At 40.9% G+C, this 20,958-nt stretch overlaps 1 protein-coding gene across 5 annotated transcripts in view; it reads right to left on the reverse strand.

Moving 5' to 3' along the window:
* rabgap1 (RAB GTPase activating protein 1) overlaps nt 1-20,958 on the reverse strand; it is a 168,965-nt gene that overhangs the window by 48,996 nt on the left and 99,011 nt on the right. For all 5 annotated transcript variants that reach the window (XM_078426232.1, XM_078426229.1, XM_078426233.1 and 2 more), the window contains one exon: nt 1,803-1,916. In XM_078426232.1, coding sequence (XP_078282358.1) covers nt 1,803-1,916 — 114 coding nt within the window. The remainder of the gene's footprint in view (nt 1-1,802; nt 1,917-20,958) is intronic.

Here is a 20,958-nt window from a genome sequence, read left to right on the forward strand (position 1 = left end):
AAGACAAGCATGGTCTACGCAGACCATGTTTCTGAAACAAAAACAGAAAATGCTGGAAACACAGCGTATCAGGCAATAAAACAAAGCATTGGAGAAACTGAGCAAGCCAGTCAGCATCAGGGAAATGGACAGGTGGCATTTTGGGTTGGAACCGTTTTTCAAACTAATGGGGTAGAGGGGAGGTAGCTGGTAGAGAGAGAGGTGAGGGGTGGCACAAAAACAGCAAAGTGATAGGTGGATCCAGATGAAGAAGATTGATTGGTGGATGTATCCTTCTCTTTGCTTTATCTTTTGTACTTGTGTTTGGCTTGATTGTGTTCATGTACAAAAATGATCAGATTTGACTGGGGAGCACATAAACAAAAGCTTTTCACTGTACCTCGGTGCATGTGGCAGTAATAAACCTGTGTATTCGCCCTGTGAAAGCGTTATCAGTATCATATAATAAACCTACATCTAAAGCATTTTCTCATCCATCTGTCTCCAAGCTTTCTACAAATGTGTATAAATTAGTCTCTTTATTTAAAGAAAGGTGTCAATATGTTGGAAACCACTCCGAGAAGTTCAAGGTTGATACCTGGAAAAGTTGGGGTGCCATATAAAGAAATTGGACAGGCAATGGCTGTATCTCCTGGCGTTTGGAAGTATGACGGTGTATTCAACTGCAAATTCCCTAGGGGCTATTGACAGTGTGGACATGTAGGGGAAGTGCCCTCTCAGAGCACTGGGTGGCACAGTTACACAGCAGTAGAGTTGCTGCCTTACAGCTCCACAGACCCAGGTTCGATCCTGACTATGGGTGCTGTTTGTAAAGAGTTAGTATATTCTCCCTGTGACTGCATGGGTTTCCTCCAGGGGCGCTCATGTTTACTTCCATATTCAAAAGACGTACAGGTTTGTAGGTTAATAGGCTTCTGTAGATTGTAAATAGTCCCTAGTATGTAGGATAGTGCTTGTGTACGGGGTGATCGCTGGTCGGTGCGGATTCGGTGGGCCAAAGGGCTAGTTTCCACGCTGTATCTCTAAAATTTAAAGAACCTAGACATAGAGGTCAGTGTTCAAAAATAAGGAGTCATCACTTTAAAACGGAGGCAAACGTTTTTCTCTTCGTCAAAGGCCGTTCAAGTGGAGTCTGAGGATATTTGTTAAGACATGGGTAGACCCTTTAAACACACAAAGGTAATTGAAGGAAGATGGGAATGTGGAGCTCAGACTGCAATCCGATCAACTGCTATCTTATTACGTAGTAACGGATGTTTGAGGCCAAGCTCTTAATTCATGTATTAATTGCACCATAGCTTCTTTCTGTAATAGGTATGGTTTCTGCAGTGACAATAATCCCTTAAAATTGATGACTAGGTTATTTTTACTGATGCTCAACTGCAATGATAAAATATTTTTTTGGGGAAGGGCAGCACGGCAGCACAGTGGTAGAGTTGCTGCCTTACAGCACTTGCAGCGCCAGAGATCCGGGTTCAATCCTGACTATGGGCGCTGTTTTTAAGTTCTCCCCGTGACCCCGTGGGTTTTCTCCAAGATCATTGGTTTCCTCCCAAGTTCCAAAGACATGCAGGTTTGTAGGTTAATTGGCTTGTAAATTGTCCCTCGTGTGTGTAGGATAGTGTTAATGTGTTGGGATCGCTGGTTGGTGCGGACTCGATGGGCCGAAGGGCCTGTTTCCGCGCTGTATCTCAGTCTAAACTAAACTAATCTAGGTGAACAGTTCTGAGTGAATGACCCTGAAACAAAAGAAACAGCAGATTCATTAAACATAGCACTGTAAACTATTGGCAACACAATACCTTGCAGATTTTGTACAAGGAATCCTGACCATCTCCACCTGTGTCCTTAAAGTAATCGTGAGCGGGGAAAGTTCGGTTGATATCCCTGGTGATTGCACTGTCCTGGGGAGATTCCTGTTTCCATAAAGAAAAAGGCACATTATCATGTGGAAACATTAAAAGTTAAAAAGAAAATGTCATAAAACACACACACATGATCACAATTTTCTATCCCTAAATTTCTGCTCTCTCATTATTTTTTCTAAGATTATCCATAAAATCTTCAACTTTAACCAAACTCCTGCCCTAAAATCGCTTTTCTGCAGAACGGCATGAAATCTGTTTCCACAGTTCTCCACAAAGAACTGCAGATGTAGGAGTCTTGAGCAAGGCACAATGTGATGGAGTAACTCAGCAAGTCAGGCAGCATCTTTGGAGGGAATGGACAGACAATGTCGAGACGTTTCCTCAGACTCTGGTGACGAATTGGGGCGGAACTCTACTTCAGACCACTGAGGGATGAGGAAGAATCCCGACCCGGAATGTCAAATGCCCATTCCCTCCACAGATACTGCCTGACCCGCTAAGTTCCTCGAGCACCGTGTTTATTTTCTCCTGAGAAGTAAGGCCTTGTTAAAGTTCTTAAATCTAAGATATTGTTCTGAATCATTACCAATTCCCCCCCCCCCCCCCCCCCACTCAATGATAAAAAAATAAAGTAATCCTCTTTTGACTTCTACATTAATTGAACATAGGATTAAACCAGAGTCTGGCATTACATGCAATTCTTTACTCAATGGGCGATTACCAATTGGAAAATAAAATTACAGGCTACTATATAAACGAGATGAGAAAACATTTCTTCACACAGAGAGTGGTGAGTCTGTGGAATTCTCTGCCACAGAAGGTAGTTGAGGCCAGTTCATTGGCTATATTTAAGAGGGAGTTAGATGTGGCCCTTGTGGCTAAAGGGATCAGGGGGTATGGAGAGAAGGCAGGTACAGGTTTCTGAGCTGGATGATCAGCCATGATCATATTGAATGGCGGTGCAGGCTCGAAGGGCCAAATGGCCTACTCCTGCACCTATTTTCTATGTTTCTATCACCTGAGTGGTATGGACAGCTGCATTCACTATTACCCTCACTTGCAATTATAATCAAAGTACATGAAGATCAGAACATTTTAATACAGGGATTTAATGACCAGACACAGACACATAATGAGATGAATCCTGTTTATTTTTTTGGCTTCCAACCTTAAATCTAGTGTTTGTAGGAAAGAACTGCGGATGCTGGATTAAATCAAAGGTAGACGCAAAATGCTGGATCAGGCAACATCTCTGGACAGAAGGAACGGTTGACGTGTCAGAGGTTATGAGGAGAAGGCAGGAGAATACGGTTAGGAGGGAGACATAGATCAGTCATGATTGAACGGTGGAGTAGACTTGACGGGCCGAATGGCCTAATTCTGATCCTATCACAAGATCTTATGATCTAATTTTCACTCCTGACCCCCATAACTCTCGACTCCACATGGTCCAAAGTCTCGTTCTGTTATTTCGACACTAAATAACTCATCAACCATAGGTCTCTGAAATGTTGAAGATTTACAATCTGAATTCAAAACAAGTGGCACTATATGTAAGATCATCATTTTGCCACGTTAGCATATATGGAGTAAATTTGCTATGGTTCAGATTTTAAAAAGACTTTGTTTCTATCCTGCTAAATACATTCCAATCATTTACCCTATGAATAAAGACATTTCTCGGTTAACCAGTTCACTCATTTCCATTTGTCTCTTCTGGGTTTGCATTGAAGTGCATACAGCAATATTGTTAATGAGATACTTGGTCTAAACTCATTAAATCTTGCAATTTGTTAATTGAGTACAATCCCAAAATAGATGCAACCAAACAGCAGACTGAATATTCCTTTCAAGTTATCATCAAAAGCTGCTGAAATGGTGGTTAAATGTTTCAACCAGCTTTCTGCTGAATTCTTTTGAATAATTAGGAACCCTGTGAGCACAGTGTTGCTCCTGAGTATGCCTGCTCTTTTTCAATCTTCGATTTCATGGTAAATGGACATGTTTGTTTAATGTACTAACTTTGACTTCGGCAAAGGTATTTCACATTTACACATCCTGTCTGATGAGACTCAACAATATAAAATATTAGTGTGAAGGTGGCTCTGTGACGTTCCCAACCACCTGGATGAATGAAGCAGCCTGGAAAAAAGTCAAGTTGCGTTGCAATGAAAATTTAACCAAATATTAGAAGCAATCTCTTCATAGTGGCCAATGCTCCAATGATACCTAGTTTCCATCTAGTGTTTTGTGATTCCATCTGTCATTCCTTTGCCCACTTTCTCAGTTGGTCCAGGCCGAGTTGGAACCCTTGATAACCATTTTCACTGAACATTGTTACACCACAATTTTGGTGGCATCTGCAAACTCGCTAATCATCCCACCCAGATCTCAACCGAATCGTTAATATAAACAACAAACCACAGAAGACCCAGTCACTGTGACTTTGAATGAACTAACTCACAGTGTAACTAGCTACCTTGAAGCCCCATATTTAGGATATTAAAATTAACTACAACTATTTACTATAATATTTCTTTTGAGTGCTGTGGATTTAAGGACCAGTTCTAGGTTGATAACCCAGTGCAGGGAGACATAAATAATCAAACCAAGCACAATACTAAAGGACAATATCTACATCACTGCTCGTCACATTTCTTGGACACTTCTTCAAAAAAAACAAAAACAAAAACAAATTGATAAACTGAATGAAGTTTTGAGGAACACCTGCATTTAGTTTGCAAGAGTGATCCTGAGCTTCCAGTTACCCATTACCTTAATTCTCCATTCCACCACTGCCCCATATTGGCCTATTTTACTAGGCCAATGCTAACCCAAGAAATAGCAAATGCAAACTTGGACCATTAAGTTCCTCAGGACTCAACACCAGATTCATCATCTGCATAACTGGCCAATGCTGATGAATGGTCATCAAACAGAGGTGTTTAACTTTGTTTCTTGCTGAGCTGATGCAATCTAAACCGTTGAATATTTCCAACATTTACTTCAGGTTCTCAGGATTTGTCATTTTTGCTTCGATAGTGTTTTGTATCGCACTCCATTCTTCTCCTTTAGTTTATCATCTTCCACTTGCATCTCCACAGATGTCCTGGCTGAAGATTCCCCTCCACTGGTATTGCCAGCTCTGCATCATTCACATCCTCTTGAAGTGCCATCCATCTTTCACAGACATTCACTACAATCTCCCCACCCCTCACCCATTTCTAAAAGCTAACGTGTTCAATTTCCAAGCGCAATTTTTTTCCTTTCTCCCTCGATGCTGCCCAAGTTGCTGAATATTTCCAGCTGTCTTGTTTTAATTCATGTTTAGTACATGTAGTTCTTAGTTTTCCTTTGTTCTGGGTACTTTGGCTTATATATTACAAAATAATTAATTCCAACATAGCCCATCAAAAACAAAGAGCAGATTTCTGTAAACCTCAGCATTTTCTGAAGTGTCTTGGTTTCTGTCAAAGAACAAGAGCATGAATGGCATGCGCATAGAAATATGTATTTCTTTAAAAGTGCTCCATTTGCTCTAGATTTAAAAACAAGATGTTTATTGTTACTTTTCCAGATGTTACTAATGTTTCTTAAGCATGTTGCTTTTTAGTTTGGGGCCATAAAGAACAATCAACCTTTGGGGTTGTGAGTATAAAATACAAGGAGGGGACAAATTGGATTGTTTTCTCTGGAGGGTCAAAGACTGAGGGGGTTACCTTTTCAGCTTTATATAAGTCGTATATCAGGTCTCCCCTGATGGAAGTATATGTAACTTATATCAAGCAGAAAAGGACACAAAGTGTTGGAGTAACTCAACAAAGTATTGGAGTAAGTCAGACGAGAACATCTCTTACATTTGAAGAGTAAATAATTATATTTTTTGGGGTTCTAAATTGTGGCTAGATCAGACTTGATGTTGATGTAACTTTAACAATATAGAAGGGACATGGAAGCCAGACTGAGTGTGGGAGCAGGGCAATGGATGGAAATGATGACACACTTAAGATATCTGGATTCTTTTCCAGTGGAGCTCAGCCAGCTGTGGGAAGATTTAAGAGAGTTTTTTTAAGTTTGTGTGAAAAGGTAAATATGGAAATCTTTTGTTTCTAAGCTGGGGGGGGAGTTGGAATAGGACTGTCAACTTTGAAACCGGTCATTATAAAGAGAGAGAAAGAGAGAGACAGAGAGAGAGAGAGAGAGAGAGAGGTTGGTCTCTCCAATCACAATACTCAAAGTGGCTCAACTGAAGTTTATTGCAGGAGATAGACACAAAATGCTGGAGTAACTCAGTGGATCAGGGGGCATCTCTGGAGAAAAGGAAGAGGGGGCGTTTCGGGTCGAGACCCTTCTTCAGGCTGAGAGTCAGGGGAGAGGGAAACTAGAGAAACTGTGAAAAAGTTCAGAACAAATCAGAGCCGGCATCGAAGCAGTTTACCAATGAAGATAGCATTTAATGCAGTTGTAACATGACTTGCTAACTTTTATGATCAATGTCTCAACCAATGATGGCAAGCATACCATACGTCTTCTTTACCAGCCTGTTCACTTGTGTTGCCACTCGAAGGGAGCTATTGGCCTTGCATCCCAAGATCCATCTGTATATACATTCTCCAATTGGTCCTGCCAATTACTAGATGCCTTTCTCTTACATTCGATCTCTCACTCGTCTCAATTAAACACCTCACCTGTCTCCATTCAACGCCATCTGCCATTTTTCAGCCCGCATTTCCAACCGATTATATCCTGTTCAATCCTTTGAGAATGAATTATTTATATCCCTCAAGGCTTTTTGAGAGAGGCTCTATTCTCAACTGCAGGCTTCGTTAAGTGGAGAGAGAGAGTAACTGGCAACTGCCCCTGAAGAGAATGAGCCGCATTGGTCAGCAGGTGACCTCGCTCTTTGTAACTTGTCGGCATAACTATTGCAAACTTTGGGTATGCAGGCAAGGAATTCCACTGTGACTTGTCACATGTGACAATAAAGCATTCAATCATTCAGTATTGAAGTGTATTAGTTATGAGGAGAGGTTGGATAAACTTGGATTGTTTTCTCTGGATTGTTGGAGGTTGCACGGCAACTTGATAGTATTAGAAAATTATGTGGGGCATAGATAAGCTAGACAGTCAGAGTCTTTCTTCCCCAGGGTAGAAATGTCAAATAGCAGAGATCAAAGCTTTAAGTTGAATCGGAAAAAGTTTAAAGGAGATCTACACAAATTATATTTTCTCAAACACAGAGTGGTTGGTGCCTGGAATGCATTGCCAGGTAATGTGGTGGAAGCAAATATGATAGTAATAATTAGGCAGGCATATGACAAGCAGGGATTAGAAGGATATAGTCCACTTGCAGATACACAAAATTAGTTTAGGCATCACAGTCGGTGGACATACCATGGGCCAAAGGGCCTGCTCCTGTGCTGTATTGTTTTATGTTCAATAAAATGGTGGCAGAAAGCAGTCAAAGATCCATTATTTGATAAAGTAACTAATGGGTAAACTTAAGAGGATGTTCCCTGTTGTGGGAGAATCTGAAACTTGGAGGCCATTTAGTTTTTAGTTTAGAGATACAACGTGGAAACAGGCCCTTCGGCCTTTGAGCCCGCGCCGCCGACCAGCGATCTCCACTATTGTGGATCAACACTATCCTACAGCCACTGGGGACAATTTACATTTATACCAAGTCAATTAACGTACAAACCTGTATGTCTTTGCAGTGTGTGAGAAAACCCACGCCATTGTTAAAAGAGGGCACCATTTACAACAGATGTGACAACATTTGTTCTCTCAGAGGGTCATGAGTAGTTGAAACTGGTTTCCAGACCAGGAAGTAGAGCAAAGTCTTTAAGTATCAGGGTAAAGATAGGTTGATACTTGATGAGCAAAGGGATGGAAGGTCATCATGGGTAGTTGAAAATGTAGTCAGAATTATAATCCAATCAAGAATGATTTCATTAAATGGCAGAGCAGGCTCAAGGGCCAAATGCCCCATACCTGCTTTTATTTCATGGTGTTGAGGTTGTAATCAACAAGATTGTGCATGGGTATACACCAAGTAAATATATAAAGGCCGTATAACATTTTCAACCGGTAACGTAATAGTAAATTTTTTAACTAGATCTTCTAGAGTCATAGCCTCCTCCAGCATTGAAACAGGCCTTTCAGCCCAACTTGCCCACACTGACCAACATGTCCCATCTACACTAGTCCCGTTTGGCCCATATCCCTCCAAACCCGTCCTATCCATGTAGCTGTCTAAATGTTCTTTTAATGTTGTAATAGTACCTGCAACTTACCTCAAAAGATCTTGGTACTTTTATTTCTGATTTTCTGACTATGCTTTTGTACTGTGTCATTTTTGTACCAAATTTAGCCCGTAGAGACCAAGGTGCAGTTCAAGATATGAACAAATGTACACTATTATTCTCTTTAAATTCTGCAATGAGTAATTTTAAGAATATTTAGAATCTGTACTCTGGTATTACACCAAAAGGTATCCATTTATAAACCTCTCCAGCAAATATTTACATCATAGAATGTATTTTCCTTGGAAGCTATAAAATCCGAGGAAAAACTATGGTAAATTTAGGAGCATCTGGAAGCAGTTCACTGATGAATGATATAAGCAACTGGATGAGAAAAGGCTTTTGTTATATTTCATTAAAACATGCACAATTTCTGATAACTATCTCAATTCCATAAGCATGCCATTAAAAAACATACTATTCCCACTGGAATTCCAGGCATTCCTGCTTATTACCATTTAAATTAGTTTTAAAACAGAAAAGAGTGCGACATTAATAATCACTTTCAATCAGTTGAAAAAGGCGCTTGGCATGAAAAAGGCAAATAAATCATTTTAATGAATAAGAGGCAGTCTTTGCATGAATCTCGCCTTGTTAATCTAGATTTATAGGATGGAATACTATCAAGCTTCCTCTAATATTTGAAGCAAACATCTTAGTTTTTACTACTGTTCTCTAATACCTGCAGCCATTGAACATCTAATCAATTCCACTGGTTAAAAGACATAGATAATTAACAATTACATTAATAAGAGGAACAGATGGCAGACTAGCCATCTGTGCCATTAAATGATTATAAAAGAAATGCCTCGAGTCCTGAATGCTTTACAGCCAAGGAATTACTGTAAAGTGTCAAGACTGCAGATGCTGGAATTTTTAGCAAAATACAAAATGCTGGATTAACTCAATGGGCCAGGCAGTATCTGTGGAGGGGATGGACAGACAAAGTGCTGGGAAGTTCGGTGGGACAAGAACAGGCAGAGACAACCCAGGGCAGAAATGCATGTGGATTTTGGGAAGGAGATAGAAACGATCAATGTGGGTTTGGGTTAATGTGGGTCTGAAGAAGGGTCCTGACCCAAAAAGTCACCTGTCCACTTCCCTTCACAGATGCTTATCCACCAAGTTCCTCCAGCACTTTGTTTATTTTTATTTCCAAGCGTAGTCAATGATGCAATGCCAGGAAGGATGGCAGGCACAGCGTGAAACTCCTCCAAAGAGCAATGTGATAAACGATCGGACAAATCTGGCTGAGCTACATCTGCCACTGAAGGAGTGTAGTGAAGCTTGGGAAGATAGTCTGGGATGGCACCTACTCCTGACACATTAGGGGCAATTTACAGAGGCCAATGAACCGACAGATTTGCATGCCTTTCGGATGCGGGAGGAAACCGGAGCACCAGGAGGAAACCCACACGGTCACAGGGAGAATGCGCCAACTCACGACAGCACCAGAGGTCAGGATCAAACCTGCACCTCTAGTGCTGTGAGGAAGCAGCTCAGCCAGCTGTGCCACTGTGCCATTGGTTTCACATCCAACTGAGAGAGAGATTAAATTTAACATCTCACCTGATAAATGGTCCCCCAAACTGTGCAACCTCCTTCAGTACAGAACTGGGGCCTTGATTTCCGTGCTCACTTCCCTCGCGTGAGACTTGCACAAATGCAAAGGATTTTCAAAGAGAGTAATTGCCAACACTGGAATATTCCTGGTCTAATAAATGATGATAAGGGGAGGAAAGGAAATGTACCTCCAGGAAGAAAATATGTTGCCGAGATCTCTTAGCTTGATCCCAGTTACCAACCCTCAATCAGTGACAGGGCAACAACTGCAAAAGGATGGAGATAAAATAAAAGCACCACCAAAATTGCAGAATTTAATCACCCGCAGAGGCATCAGTTTCAATTAATAATAATAACTCAATTGTTCCTACTTTTATTAAATCAGTTACTTAAAAAAAAAAGACTGAAGGGTCCTGACACAAAGTGTCACCTATCCATGTTCTCCTGCCTGATCTGCTGAGTTACTCCAGCATTTTGTGCCTTTCATTGATACACAAGCATCTGCAGTTCCTTGTTTCTACAAAGTTGAGGGGTTATGTTACAATGGTATAAGCCAATGTAGAGAGTGCGCTTGCAATATGGATTTGGCCATGCCTTGGAGACTGCAGAGATAATTCACCGTCAGATTACTTCACAGTGAAGTTTAGAGTGGGTCTATGCCCTCTGGAGCTAAGAAAGTTAAGATAACGTTCTGAAGATAGTTAAAAGGGTGAGTGCTGTTAGCATGCTTCCCCGAATCTCAAACTAGTGGTGCAGTTTCAGATAAAAGGTGATCCATTTAAGACCGAGGTACTGTGGAAAAGTTGAATTGGCCCAGAAATGAGGGATGCAAGCCTTCAGCTTAACCAATGCAAAGCTACATTGGTGTCCTTGAAGCAAGGGTTCCGAGGAGATACGATAGAGTGGATTCCATTGACTGGAAAGGGACCCTAACAGGGGTGACGGTGGAACAGCAATGGCAGGAATTTCTGGGAATAATTCAGAAGATGCAGGATCTTTTCATTCCAACGAGGAAGAAAGATTTTAGGGGGAGGAAGAGGCGACCGTGGCTGACAAGGGAAGCCGAGGACAGTATAAAACTAAAAGATGAAGTCACAAAGATTAGTGAGAATCCAGAGGATTGGGCAGCTTTTAAAGAACAAAAGAAGGTAACTAAAAAGGCAATACAGGGAGAAAAGCTGAAATACGAAGGTAAGCTAGGCAATAATATAAAACTGGATAGCAAGAGTTTCTTCACTTATATAAAGAGTAAGAAAGAGGCAAGAGTGGAAGTTGGGCCGCTGGTGAATGATGCAGGAGAAGTGATAATGGGGAATAAAGAAATGGCAGAGGAGTTGAATAGCTTTTTAGCATCAGTCTTCACAGTGGAAGACACCAGCAACGTGCCTGAAATTCAAGAGAGTCAGGAGTTGGAAGTTAGTGGAGTGGCTATTACTAGGGAGAAGGTGCTTGGGAAGCTGAAAGGGATGAAGGTGGATCAATCACCTGGACCAGATGGACTGCACCCTCGGGTTCTGAAATAGGTGGCTGTGGAGATTGTGGAGGCATTGACAATGATATTTCAAGAATCACGAGAGACAGGAGAAGTCCCAGATGATTGGAAAATTGCCAATATTACCCTGCTGCACAAGAAGGGAGCAAAGCAGAATAGTGGGAACTATAAGCCGGTTTGTCTGACTTCGGTGGTTGGTACGATTTTAGAGTCCATTATAAAGATTGAGGTTACGGAGCATTTCGAAGTTCACCATAAAATAAGCCGAAGTCAGCATGGCTTTGTGAAAGGGAGGTCTTGCTTGGCAAATTTGCTGGAATTCTTTGATGAAGTAAATTTCAGGACAGACAAGGGAGAGTCAGTAGATGTTGTTTACTTAGATTTTCAGAAAGCCTCTGATAAGGTGCTCTGATGAGGCTGCTTAGGAAGATGAGAGCCCACGGTATCAAAGGACAGATACTAGCATGGATAACAGGTTGGTCGGATTGCAGAAGACAAAGAGTGGCAATAAAGGGGGCTGTTTCTAGTTGGCTGCCAGTGACTGGTGGAGTTCCGCAGGGGTCGGTGCTGGGGTTGCTACTCTTCACGTTATATATTAATGATTTGGACAAGGGGATTGAAGGCTTTGTGGCCAAGTTTGCAGATGATATGAAAATAGGTGGAAGGGCAAAAGAAAGCAGGGACTCTGCAGAAGGACTTGCAGAAGGACAGGTTGGAAGAGTGGGCAGAGAAGTGGCAGATGGAATATAGTGCAGCAAAGTGTGGAGTCATGCATTTTGGTAGTAGGAATAAAGGCGTGGACTATTTTCTAAATGGGGAGAGAATCCAGAAATCGGAGTCACTCAGTGGGTCAGGCAGCTTCTCTGGAGAAAAGGAATAGGTGGGTCTCTATCTTGGATAGAGTGGATGTGGAGAGGATGTTTCCACTGATGGGAGAGTCTAGGACTAGAGGCCATAGCCTCAGAAATAAAGGATGTTCTTTTAGGAAGGGACTTGGGAGTGCTGGTGCAGGATTCCCAAAAAGTTAATCTGCAAGTCGAATCATTAAAGAAAGCAAAATCAATTCAAGCATTTATTTCAAGAAGGCTTGTATACAAAACAGGAATGTAATGCTGAGGCTCTATAAAGTGCTGGTAAGGCCACATTTGAAATATTGTGGGCAATTTTGGGCATCATATCTGAGGAAGGATGGGCTGGCGTTGGAGAGGGTCCAGAGGAGGTCCACAAGAAAGATCCCAGGAATGAGTAGGCTAACCTATGATGAGTGTTTGTCAGCACTGGGCCTGTACTCGCTGGAGTTTAGAAGAATGAGGGGGGACCTCATTGAAATATACAGAATAGTGAAAGGCTTGGATAGAGTGGATATGGAGAGGATGTTTCCACTGATGGGAGAGTCTAGGACTAGAGGTCATAGCCTCAGAAATAAAAGATGTTCTTTTAGGAAGGGCGGCACGGTAGCGCAGCGGTAGAGTTGCTGCTTTACAGCGAATGCAGCGCCGGAGGGTGCTGCACTGTAAGGAGTTTGTACGTTCTCCCCGTGACCTGCGTGGGTTTTCTCCGAGATCTTCGGTTTCCTCCCACACTCCAAAGACGTACAGGTATGTAGGTTAATTGGCTGGGTAAATGTAAAAATTGTCCCTAGTGGGTGTAGGATAGTGTTAATGTACGGGGATCACTGGGCGGCACGGACTTGGAGGGCCGAAAAGGCCTGTTTCCGGCTGTATATATATATATGAGATGAGGAGGAATTTCTTTAGTCTTTGGTGAATCTGTGATTTTTTTGCCACAGAAGGCTGTGGAGGCCGTCAGTGGATTTTTTAAGGCAGAGATGGATAGATTCTTGATTAGTATGGGTGTTAGAGGTTATGGGGAGAAGGCAGAGGAATGGGGTTGGGGGGGGGGGGGGAAGACATGGATCAGCCATGATTGAATGACGGAGTAGACTTGATGGGCCAAATGGCCTAATTCTACGCCTATCACTTATGACCTTATGTTAGTGGTGTACCTCTTTAGATACGTTTCCCATTAGTGGATGCTTCAAAGACTAGTGGCCTACAGTCAAATCTTTGACCAAAAAAGTGCAAGAGGATGTGAGGGAAAACAGTTAAAAAAGTTGTGATATGCAACTCTGGGTGTGGGGCTGGTTAAAAGATCATCAATCAGAACTTTCAAAAGGGAGTTTGTTCGGCACTTGAAAATATGTTGCAAGGTTAATGGGATAGAGAAAACGGACCGGAATTATTGCAATGTGCAAAATGGCCTCTGTCGGTTCCATAACAATCCAGTGATTCCACAAGTTTCATTTCATAAAGAACTGTGAATCTTTGGACTTCTCAAGTTGAGTTTTGAACACATTAATTTGGTACATTCAAAGCAAAGATGGTGAGACTTTTGGACTGCATGAGAATCAAGGGTTAAAGTAATTAGACAAAAAAATGGAATTATAGTCATATATGAGATAGATACAGAATGCCAGAGTCACTCAGTGGGTCAGGCAGCATCTCTGGAGAAAAGGAATAGGTGGGTCTCAACCCGTAAGATCACCTCTTCCTTTTCTCAAGATGCTGCCTGACTCGCTGAATTACTCCAATGTCTATCTTCAGTGTAAATCAGCGTCTGCAGTTCCTACCTACACATGAAGTCATATCAGATCGGCTAACATCTTAATCTTTTGTCTTATGTTCTTACAAATCAGCTTCAAATTGAATTGTGCTATTAAACTCAAGATACAAAATCTAATGAAAACACAAACTGCTGGAGGAACCCTGATGGTCAGGCAGAGTCCACGGAAGGAAAAGGATAGACAATGTTACGCGTTGGGATCAGTCTTCGAGACTGGAGGAGAGAGGAAATAGCTGGTAGAAAGCGGTGAGAGGAAGGCGTGGGTAAGGGTTGGCAAGTGACAAGAGTATCTAGGTATGGAGAGGTTGAATGTCAGATGAGGGAGAAGGGTGGAGGTAGCCACAAAGGCTGAAGGTGAGTGGAGATTACAAAGGGCTGCGGATGGTGGATTCTGTTAAGGAAGGTGGGGAGGAAAATGTGGAACCAGAGGGAGGAATGGTGGTCAGTGACCACTGAAACAGAGTGGTTTCTTCAATGTAATTGAACATTTCATTCTCCAGGATAGTTCCTCTGTCCCTCTCTTCCCCTCCCCCATTCCCAGATCTCCCTCTATCTTCCTGTCTCCACCTATATCCTTCCTTTGTCCCGCCCCCCCCTGACATCAGTCTGAAGAATGGTCTCGACCCGAAACATCACCCATTCCTTCTCTCCTGAGATGCTGCCTGACCTGCTGAGTTACTCCAGCATTTTGTGAATAAATACCTTCGATTTGTACCAGCATCTGCAGTTATTTTCTTATACTCCAAAATAGGACATTATGTACATCATTTAGCAAAGCATCTGCCACTACTTCCTCATTAAATCCACAATACTTTGGTGTACAGTTAAATAAAATGAAAATAAACTGACGTAATGTTTTCTCCCATCAGAATTTAAATAGGTCATAATGAAGACCAAAGATGTAACAACATTGAACTAAAGAGTAGACTTCAACTGGCCCTGACATCCTTCCTGTGCTCTCCACACCTGCCCAAAGCACTCATCTCATCTGAAGGGTCACGACCTGAAACGTCACCAATCCATACCCTCCATGGATGCTGCCTGACCCGCTGATTTCCTCCAGCAGTTTATGCACGCAAAATTTCAGCATCTGCAGTTCCTTGCACCTCCATTGCAAATACCTTGCAGGATTCAATGCTCACTGACAACAGCAGCTTTTATACATGTCATTCAAAAAACTGCAGGTCCTGGAAATCTGGAGGAAAAAGTAGAACTAGCTGGAAACATTCAGCAGATTAGAAAAGGAAAAAAAGTTACCGTCAGAACAGACTAATGTGTCACCGGCCTGCAGGTTTAACCGTTCCTTTCTCCCCAGATGCTGCATGACTTACTGAGATTCTCCAGCATTTTCTGATTTTTATTATCAATGGCTTCTTTAGCTTAGATTCTGCATTTTCAAACTTGCTATTAATTCCTCCACACAAGCCCAATCCAAGCACCTCCATCCCGTGCAATGATCACATTCTCTTTCAATGCTTTGCTCCCATCCATCTTTGTTGCTACCCTCGTGTCATTCCTTACTCAATACCTCCATTCCATGTTAAAGCCCAAACAAATCCAGTTCAAAGCCACCAATTAGTGAGGAGGAAATGCAGCATTGCCCAACTCATTCTCCTTAATATCTCTAGGGAAGAACCTGGGGGAGCCAAGGAATTTTTTAGGCAACATAGATTACAAATTCTCTTTGGCTTAGAGGCGATGCTGTGAAGCTAGACAGCGATCTCTGGAGAAAAGGAATAGGTGATAGGTTTCGGGTCAGGACCGGGTTTGAAGAAAGGTTCCAACTCAAAACGTCACCTATTCTTTTTCTTCAGAGATGCTGCCTGTCCTGGTAGGTTACTCCAGCATTTTGTGTCTATCTTTGGTGTAAACGAGCATCAGCAGTTCCTTCCGACACAGTGAGGCTGTGAAATTAGTTTAAAATAGTCTTACAAGCTCTTCTTGGATAGGCATTGCAGAGCAAAACACAATTCTGTTACAGTTATTAGCTTAATTAAGGAAAGAGAAGGATTAATGGCCTGGAAATGCTGCTAATACAATGGATGTTCCCTTTCCATAACTGAAGCAGCCCTTTTTAAAATTGGAGCCACTGTCAGAAGAGATTTTTATGCATTGGAACTAGAAATGGCTACATTGAACTAAAGAATAGACTTCAACTGGCCCTGACATTCCCCAACGGTAAGAAGGAAACAGAATACGTTTTAATTGTTTTATTAATACGTTTCGGTGCAGAATATAGTTTGACAAATTACAATTGGTATTGTCAGAATAAATAAAGGTCTGTAATTATGGACAACATCTCTTCACATGTTTATCTCAATAAAATCAAGTGGCTCTACACATTTATCATTAAATTCTCCTTAGCACGAGACTATAAACTATGACTCAAGTCCAATCTTGTACACCTTCAGTTTGCATTAATACAATGTATTGATGCGAAGACACAAGTAAATTGAACAAGTGACCATCAGTACAATTTGTAAAGCCATATCTCCTGTCAACTGAGGTCACATACAGAAATCCAGCAATCACACATCGGTAAAGCAGAAGCCAAAATGCATTGGGATGTCTATTCCCAAATCAACATTTAAAAAAAAAAGAGAATGTTTGATCTAAAATTAGTTTCTTTGGCAGAGCTAATTCATGCACCCCAAAAGAGACAGGTTCCTGCAATGGTTCTCACACCGTGCAGCATTTAGCCAATGCACACAAGTCACAGGGTGAGCCTCTGCCCCTGTTCCCCCCCCCCCCCCCCCCCCCACCCCCATACTGTCTCCTCATCCCTACACACAACTTCTCTCCACACCATGCCCCTAATTCTCCCAAAGAATGCAGTCTCAACTAGCAGCACGTACACTGAACAGAATCAGAGACTGGGAAGTACCGCACAGTACAAGCAGGTGTAAACTGAAACCAGGAGCATGCCATTGAGAAAGAGAAGCTAAAAAGGGAGAAGAATCAGAAAGAGAGGAAAGTGCTATGATCTAGAGTATAAAGCACAAGGAAGAGACAGCTGTGAAAGTGCAACTGCGAGGTTAAAAGGGAACTTATTATTTAAAGTTTTAATATATCCACAGCAACAATCTATTGAGTCAGGCCCAAACAATGTTTGCGATAGTAATACACACACACACAGTTTAGAGAGCCAGTGCTTGACAAACCATGGAATATAGAAAGTTATTCGTCTACTAGGTCACAAATCTTGCATTTGTACACTTATTTAATTGTTGATTTTTATTTAATCTGGTTTTGAAATTAATGAACATTTTTGAAGTAATCCATCATTTTGCATCTTATTATAATGTACAAAAGCCTTTTTAAAAAAAACATTTGTACACCATAACTATCTAAGATTCACAGATTGTATCTGTGTAATTTATGAAGATGTATTAGTCAGGTTGTGGATATGTCTGTATGCTACTATAAGCATTTTGCTCATAAAGATTAAATTATAGATCTCAGTTCAACAACGTTTTGACAATTTATGTTAACATAAAGAATCACATGAAAAACCCTCGATAGCCATTTTCATTGAAAAGCGGTGCTGGCTCGAAGGGCCAAAGGGCCTCCTCCTGCACCTATTTTCCATGTTATTGTAAAACCTTATAAAGGCCAAGTCATCTGCGTGCAGTTCCACAAATGTTGCACGATAGACCCTCAAGGTATTTCAGTTCTTTCCCCAATTAAATTTCCTTTCAAGGCATAACGATTCAGATGTACTTTATACAAAGTATAAAAGTGGCGGCAAAAACATGGTGATAGCTCCAAGTGCAAAGCAATACCAGCATTAGTCCATCTTCACCACTAATGGCAGCAGCCAGTTTCAAAGATGCTGCATGGCAATTCTTGAATTACCTCAGGAGAGATAATAGGAATTTGTTCCACAAGGTTATAATTTTGTGTCATACGGTGCAAGAGAAGGACAGTGAGACTCGTTACAAATCAGGAGCTGCAATCACCTTCAAGTTGCCTGCTTTATAGTAAGTTGTTGATGTAAAAACATCCGAGTTATGACTTCTCACACAAATGCCATTGACTCTTTGGGGTGAGTGCCTTCAATTTGCAAAGCTATTTTTTGCTATAACAAACAGTACTTACATGGAATGAACTATACTGAAATACCTCAATACATATCATTTAGCCATTTCACATCCACATTTCCCTGAAAAACATTTTCTCAAGAACATATCCCTTTCGCAAAGAGAGAAATTACTGCATATCAATTCAGAGATCAAATAACTGATTACATTGTGAATGGATAGGAATGGAAGCCTATGGAATGGATGCCACATTCTGCAACATTCTGCACAGGATTTGGCCCCAATCAGCCAACCATCCATCTATACACAATAACAAATGCACTATATTCTTGTAATTACTGGTTGCACAATAAATACGATTTGATTGGGGAAAACAAATCTGAATTAAGATTCTACACCCACTAAAGGTGCTTCAGATCACAACATGAGTAAAAAATCCTGATGGTATGTCAAGTCTGGCTCGGATGTGCTTTTTCATCAGTTCTATTTATTGGTGAATCAGCTAGGAGACCTTAGTCTTGGCCACAGTAGGCATTGTCTTTTGTTTGGAACATGAATTTAGTTCAGTGTCCAGGAAATAAAGTTGGCAAAAAAACCCTCAAAAATATCCCAGGTTTTTTGCAAAAGGCACTGAAAAGAGCACTATAATTATACATGAGCAATTATTAAAACATCTAACATGGCAGGGAAACTTTAATGATAACGTTTTCGTGAATACCACAATTTTTGTCCCAATGTTCTTGAACCAGATGATACTGATGATATCAGAATGATGATAATAATAATCTTAGGAGCCCTTTTTCTGTGCTACATTTATTAAAAGTAAATAACACAACATGCAAACTTTCAATTTACAATAAGTTACTTCATAACTTTCATACACCAGCAATTAATTATACTGCAATGATTTAAGATTTCCATGGATCAGTATCATTAATGGTGCCTACATGAAGTATTCAGAAACAGTACATTCACTCATCCAGCTTTCAGAAATGCAACACCGCCATTATCAGTCAGACTCAATCAGCAGAAATCTCAACCTTAAACTTCAGAATTAACTTTAAAATGTAAACAATTGGATTCCTGACTACCTTCGCACTTCTTGTTTTAATTCTTAAAGTGGCTACATTCCAATCATCTAAAAAAGGAATGTTGGAAGCATTTGGATGACAATTTACAGAACTGTGCTTTCAAAGTAGCACCGCCTACATCAATCACTGTATTAAAATCAACACACAGCAAAGATGAAGTTAAACATGCTAATGGGGCACTCCAGAAAACGACCCCCTCTTATTTGACCAAGTGCTTCAAAATACAATTAAATTCTACAGAATGATCAGATTTGCAATACTAACTGCAAAATTGAGCAATCAAGGCTGCAGTGGTTGCCAGGTGAACAAAACTTTAATTAACACTCAGATCGGGTTTGCGCCAAACCTTGCTTAAAGTTTCTCGGAAATGTAGATGTTAACACGCTTGGTGGTTTTAATATTTCTCCACAATGGCTTCATCATTTTTTTTTCTTCTGAAACCTAAAAACATGTTTGCAGATGGTGCAAAAATATTAAGTGGGCATGCAAACTATTATTTTCCAGAATCAAGTGGGCAGCATTTTTAAGTGATTATCCTATGGCAGCTCACCACAACGTTAGAATTGCCCAGAACTAGGAACAACTGCATGAAGTACCTGCATCATTTTAACAAAGTAGCTGTGCAATTAGGTTCTCCATGCAGTATTTTTTCTCCAATTAACTCCGATTTCACTGATAACACCATTAACTGGTGTTACATGAATTTGAAAAAGCAATCAGGAAAGGTTCTCTTTCGCTACGAGTATCAAACTCCTTCACCAGAGAAACATAACAAAACTGTCAGTACAAACAATAACTTCTCCAATTCACAAGGTTTCACGTTTGGCCTGTTAGGTTTAGTGTATCCTGATTTTGCATTGTTGAGGAGGTCTGTAAATAGAAGGTGCACAAGTGGGCTAAATTTAGCACCCACAGAAACACGACCCAACCTCCTTTCATAAGAAGCACTTGCAGGACAAAGTTTAAATATTGATTCCTGCCCAGAGGTTAAAATACATTGTCTGGAAAAATGCAGCTATTGCCTTGCAATACCTGAAAAAGAATCTCAGGAGTTATTTAACAGTCGTTCTAAATTTATTTTGCCTGGAGACACTTGACCCCAGTGATCTCCTTTCAGAACTTGTTGGTTAACAAATCCGTGGTGCAGGCGAGATATGATAATGGCAAGCTGGGTCAACAATTAATGGCAGTAAAGAACCTCCAGAGAAGAAAAAAGCCTTTCATTGGAACCCATACATACAATAAAATACAATAGACCACATGCAATGAAACTTTAAGCTTTTCAGGGTATTTCACAGCAAAAATTGCTTTTAAAATTGTGGAAATTTCAATTTCAACCCTCGATTCTGGTGGACAAGTCAGTAAAGAACACAGTCTGCTTCAGGATCTTTATCATAAATTCATGTCAGAGGAGCAGAAGTGGACCATTCGTCCCAGAGTCTACTCGCCATTCAATCATGGCTGATCTATCTTTCCCCCTCAAACCCATTCTCCTGCCGCCTTCTCATAACCCTTGACACCCCCACTAATTAAAGCCTAACCCCTATCCAAAGCCAAACAAACAGGAGATGTTGTGACTTTCTCAGAGATATGACCAAATACTGATTGCCACTTTGTCATTTCCACTGCAAAATCTTGGCCAGAAAATCATTAGGCCCTTTCTTCCAGCTCACCAACTGCCCGACATAAAATGGGGCCTAATAGAACACAAAACATTCAAACATTCAACCTACTCAAGCATGCTGCAGTTGGGCCAAGAGATGTTTCAAATAGACAGTGGCAAGTTTCTAATGTGTGTGAGCAAGTGCAAATCAAAATGAAATCTAATATCAGTATATGTTCTGATATTTCATACGTTTAGAAAATACTCTGACATTTACAATTCCAACATCTGCAATCTTATGCAAGAAATGGCACTCACAAAAGACCTAGCAGAAACGTTAGAAATCTATTTCAGCAGTCATTGATAATTGCATT

Source organism: Rhinoraja longicauda, chromosome 31 (assembly GCF_053455715.1).
Source record: "Rhinoraja longicauda isolate Sanriku21f chromosome 31, sRhiLon1.1, whole genome shotgun sequence".
NCBI lineage: Eukaryota > Metazoa > Chordata > Chondrichthyes > Rajiformes > Arhynchobatidae > Rhinoraja > Rhinoraja longicauda.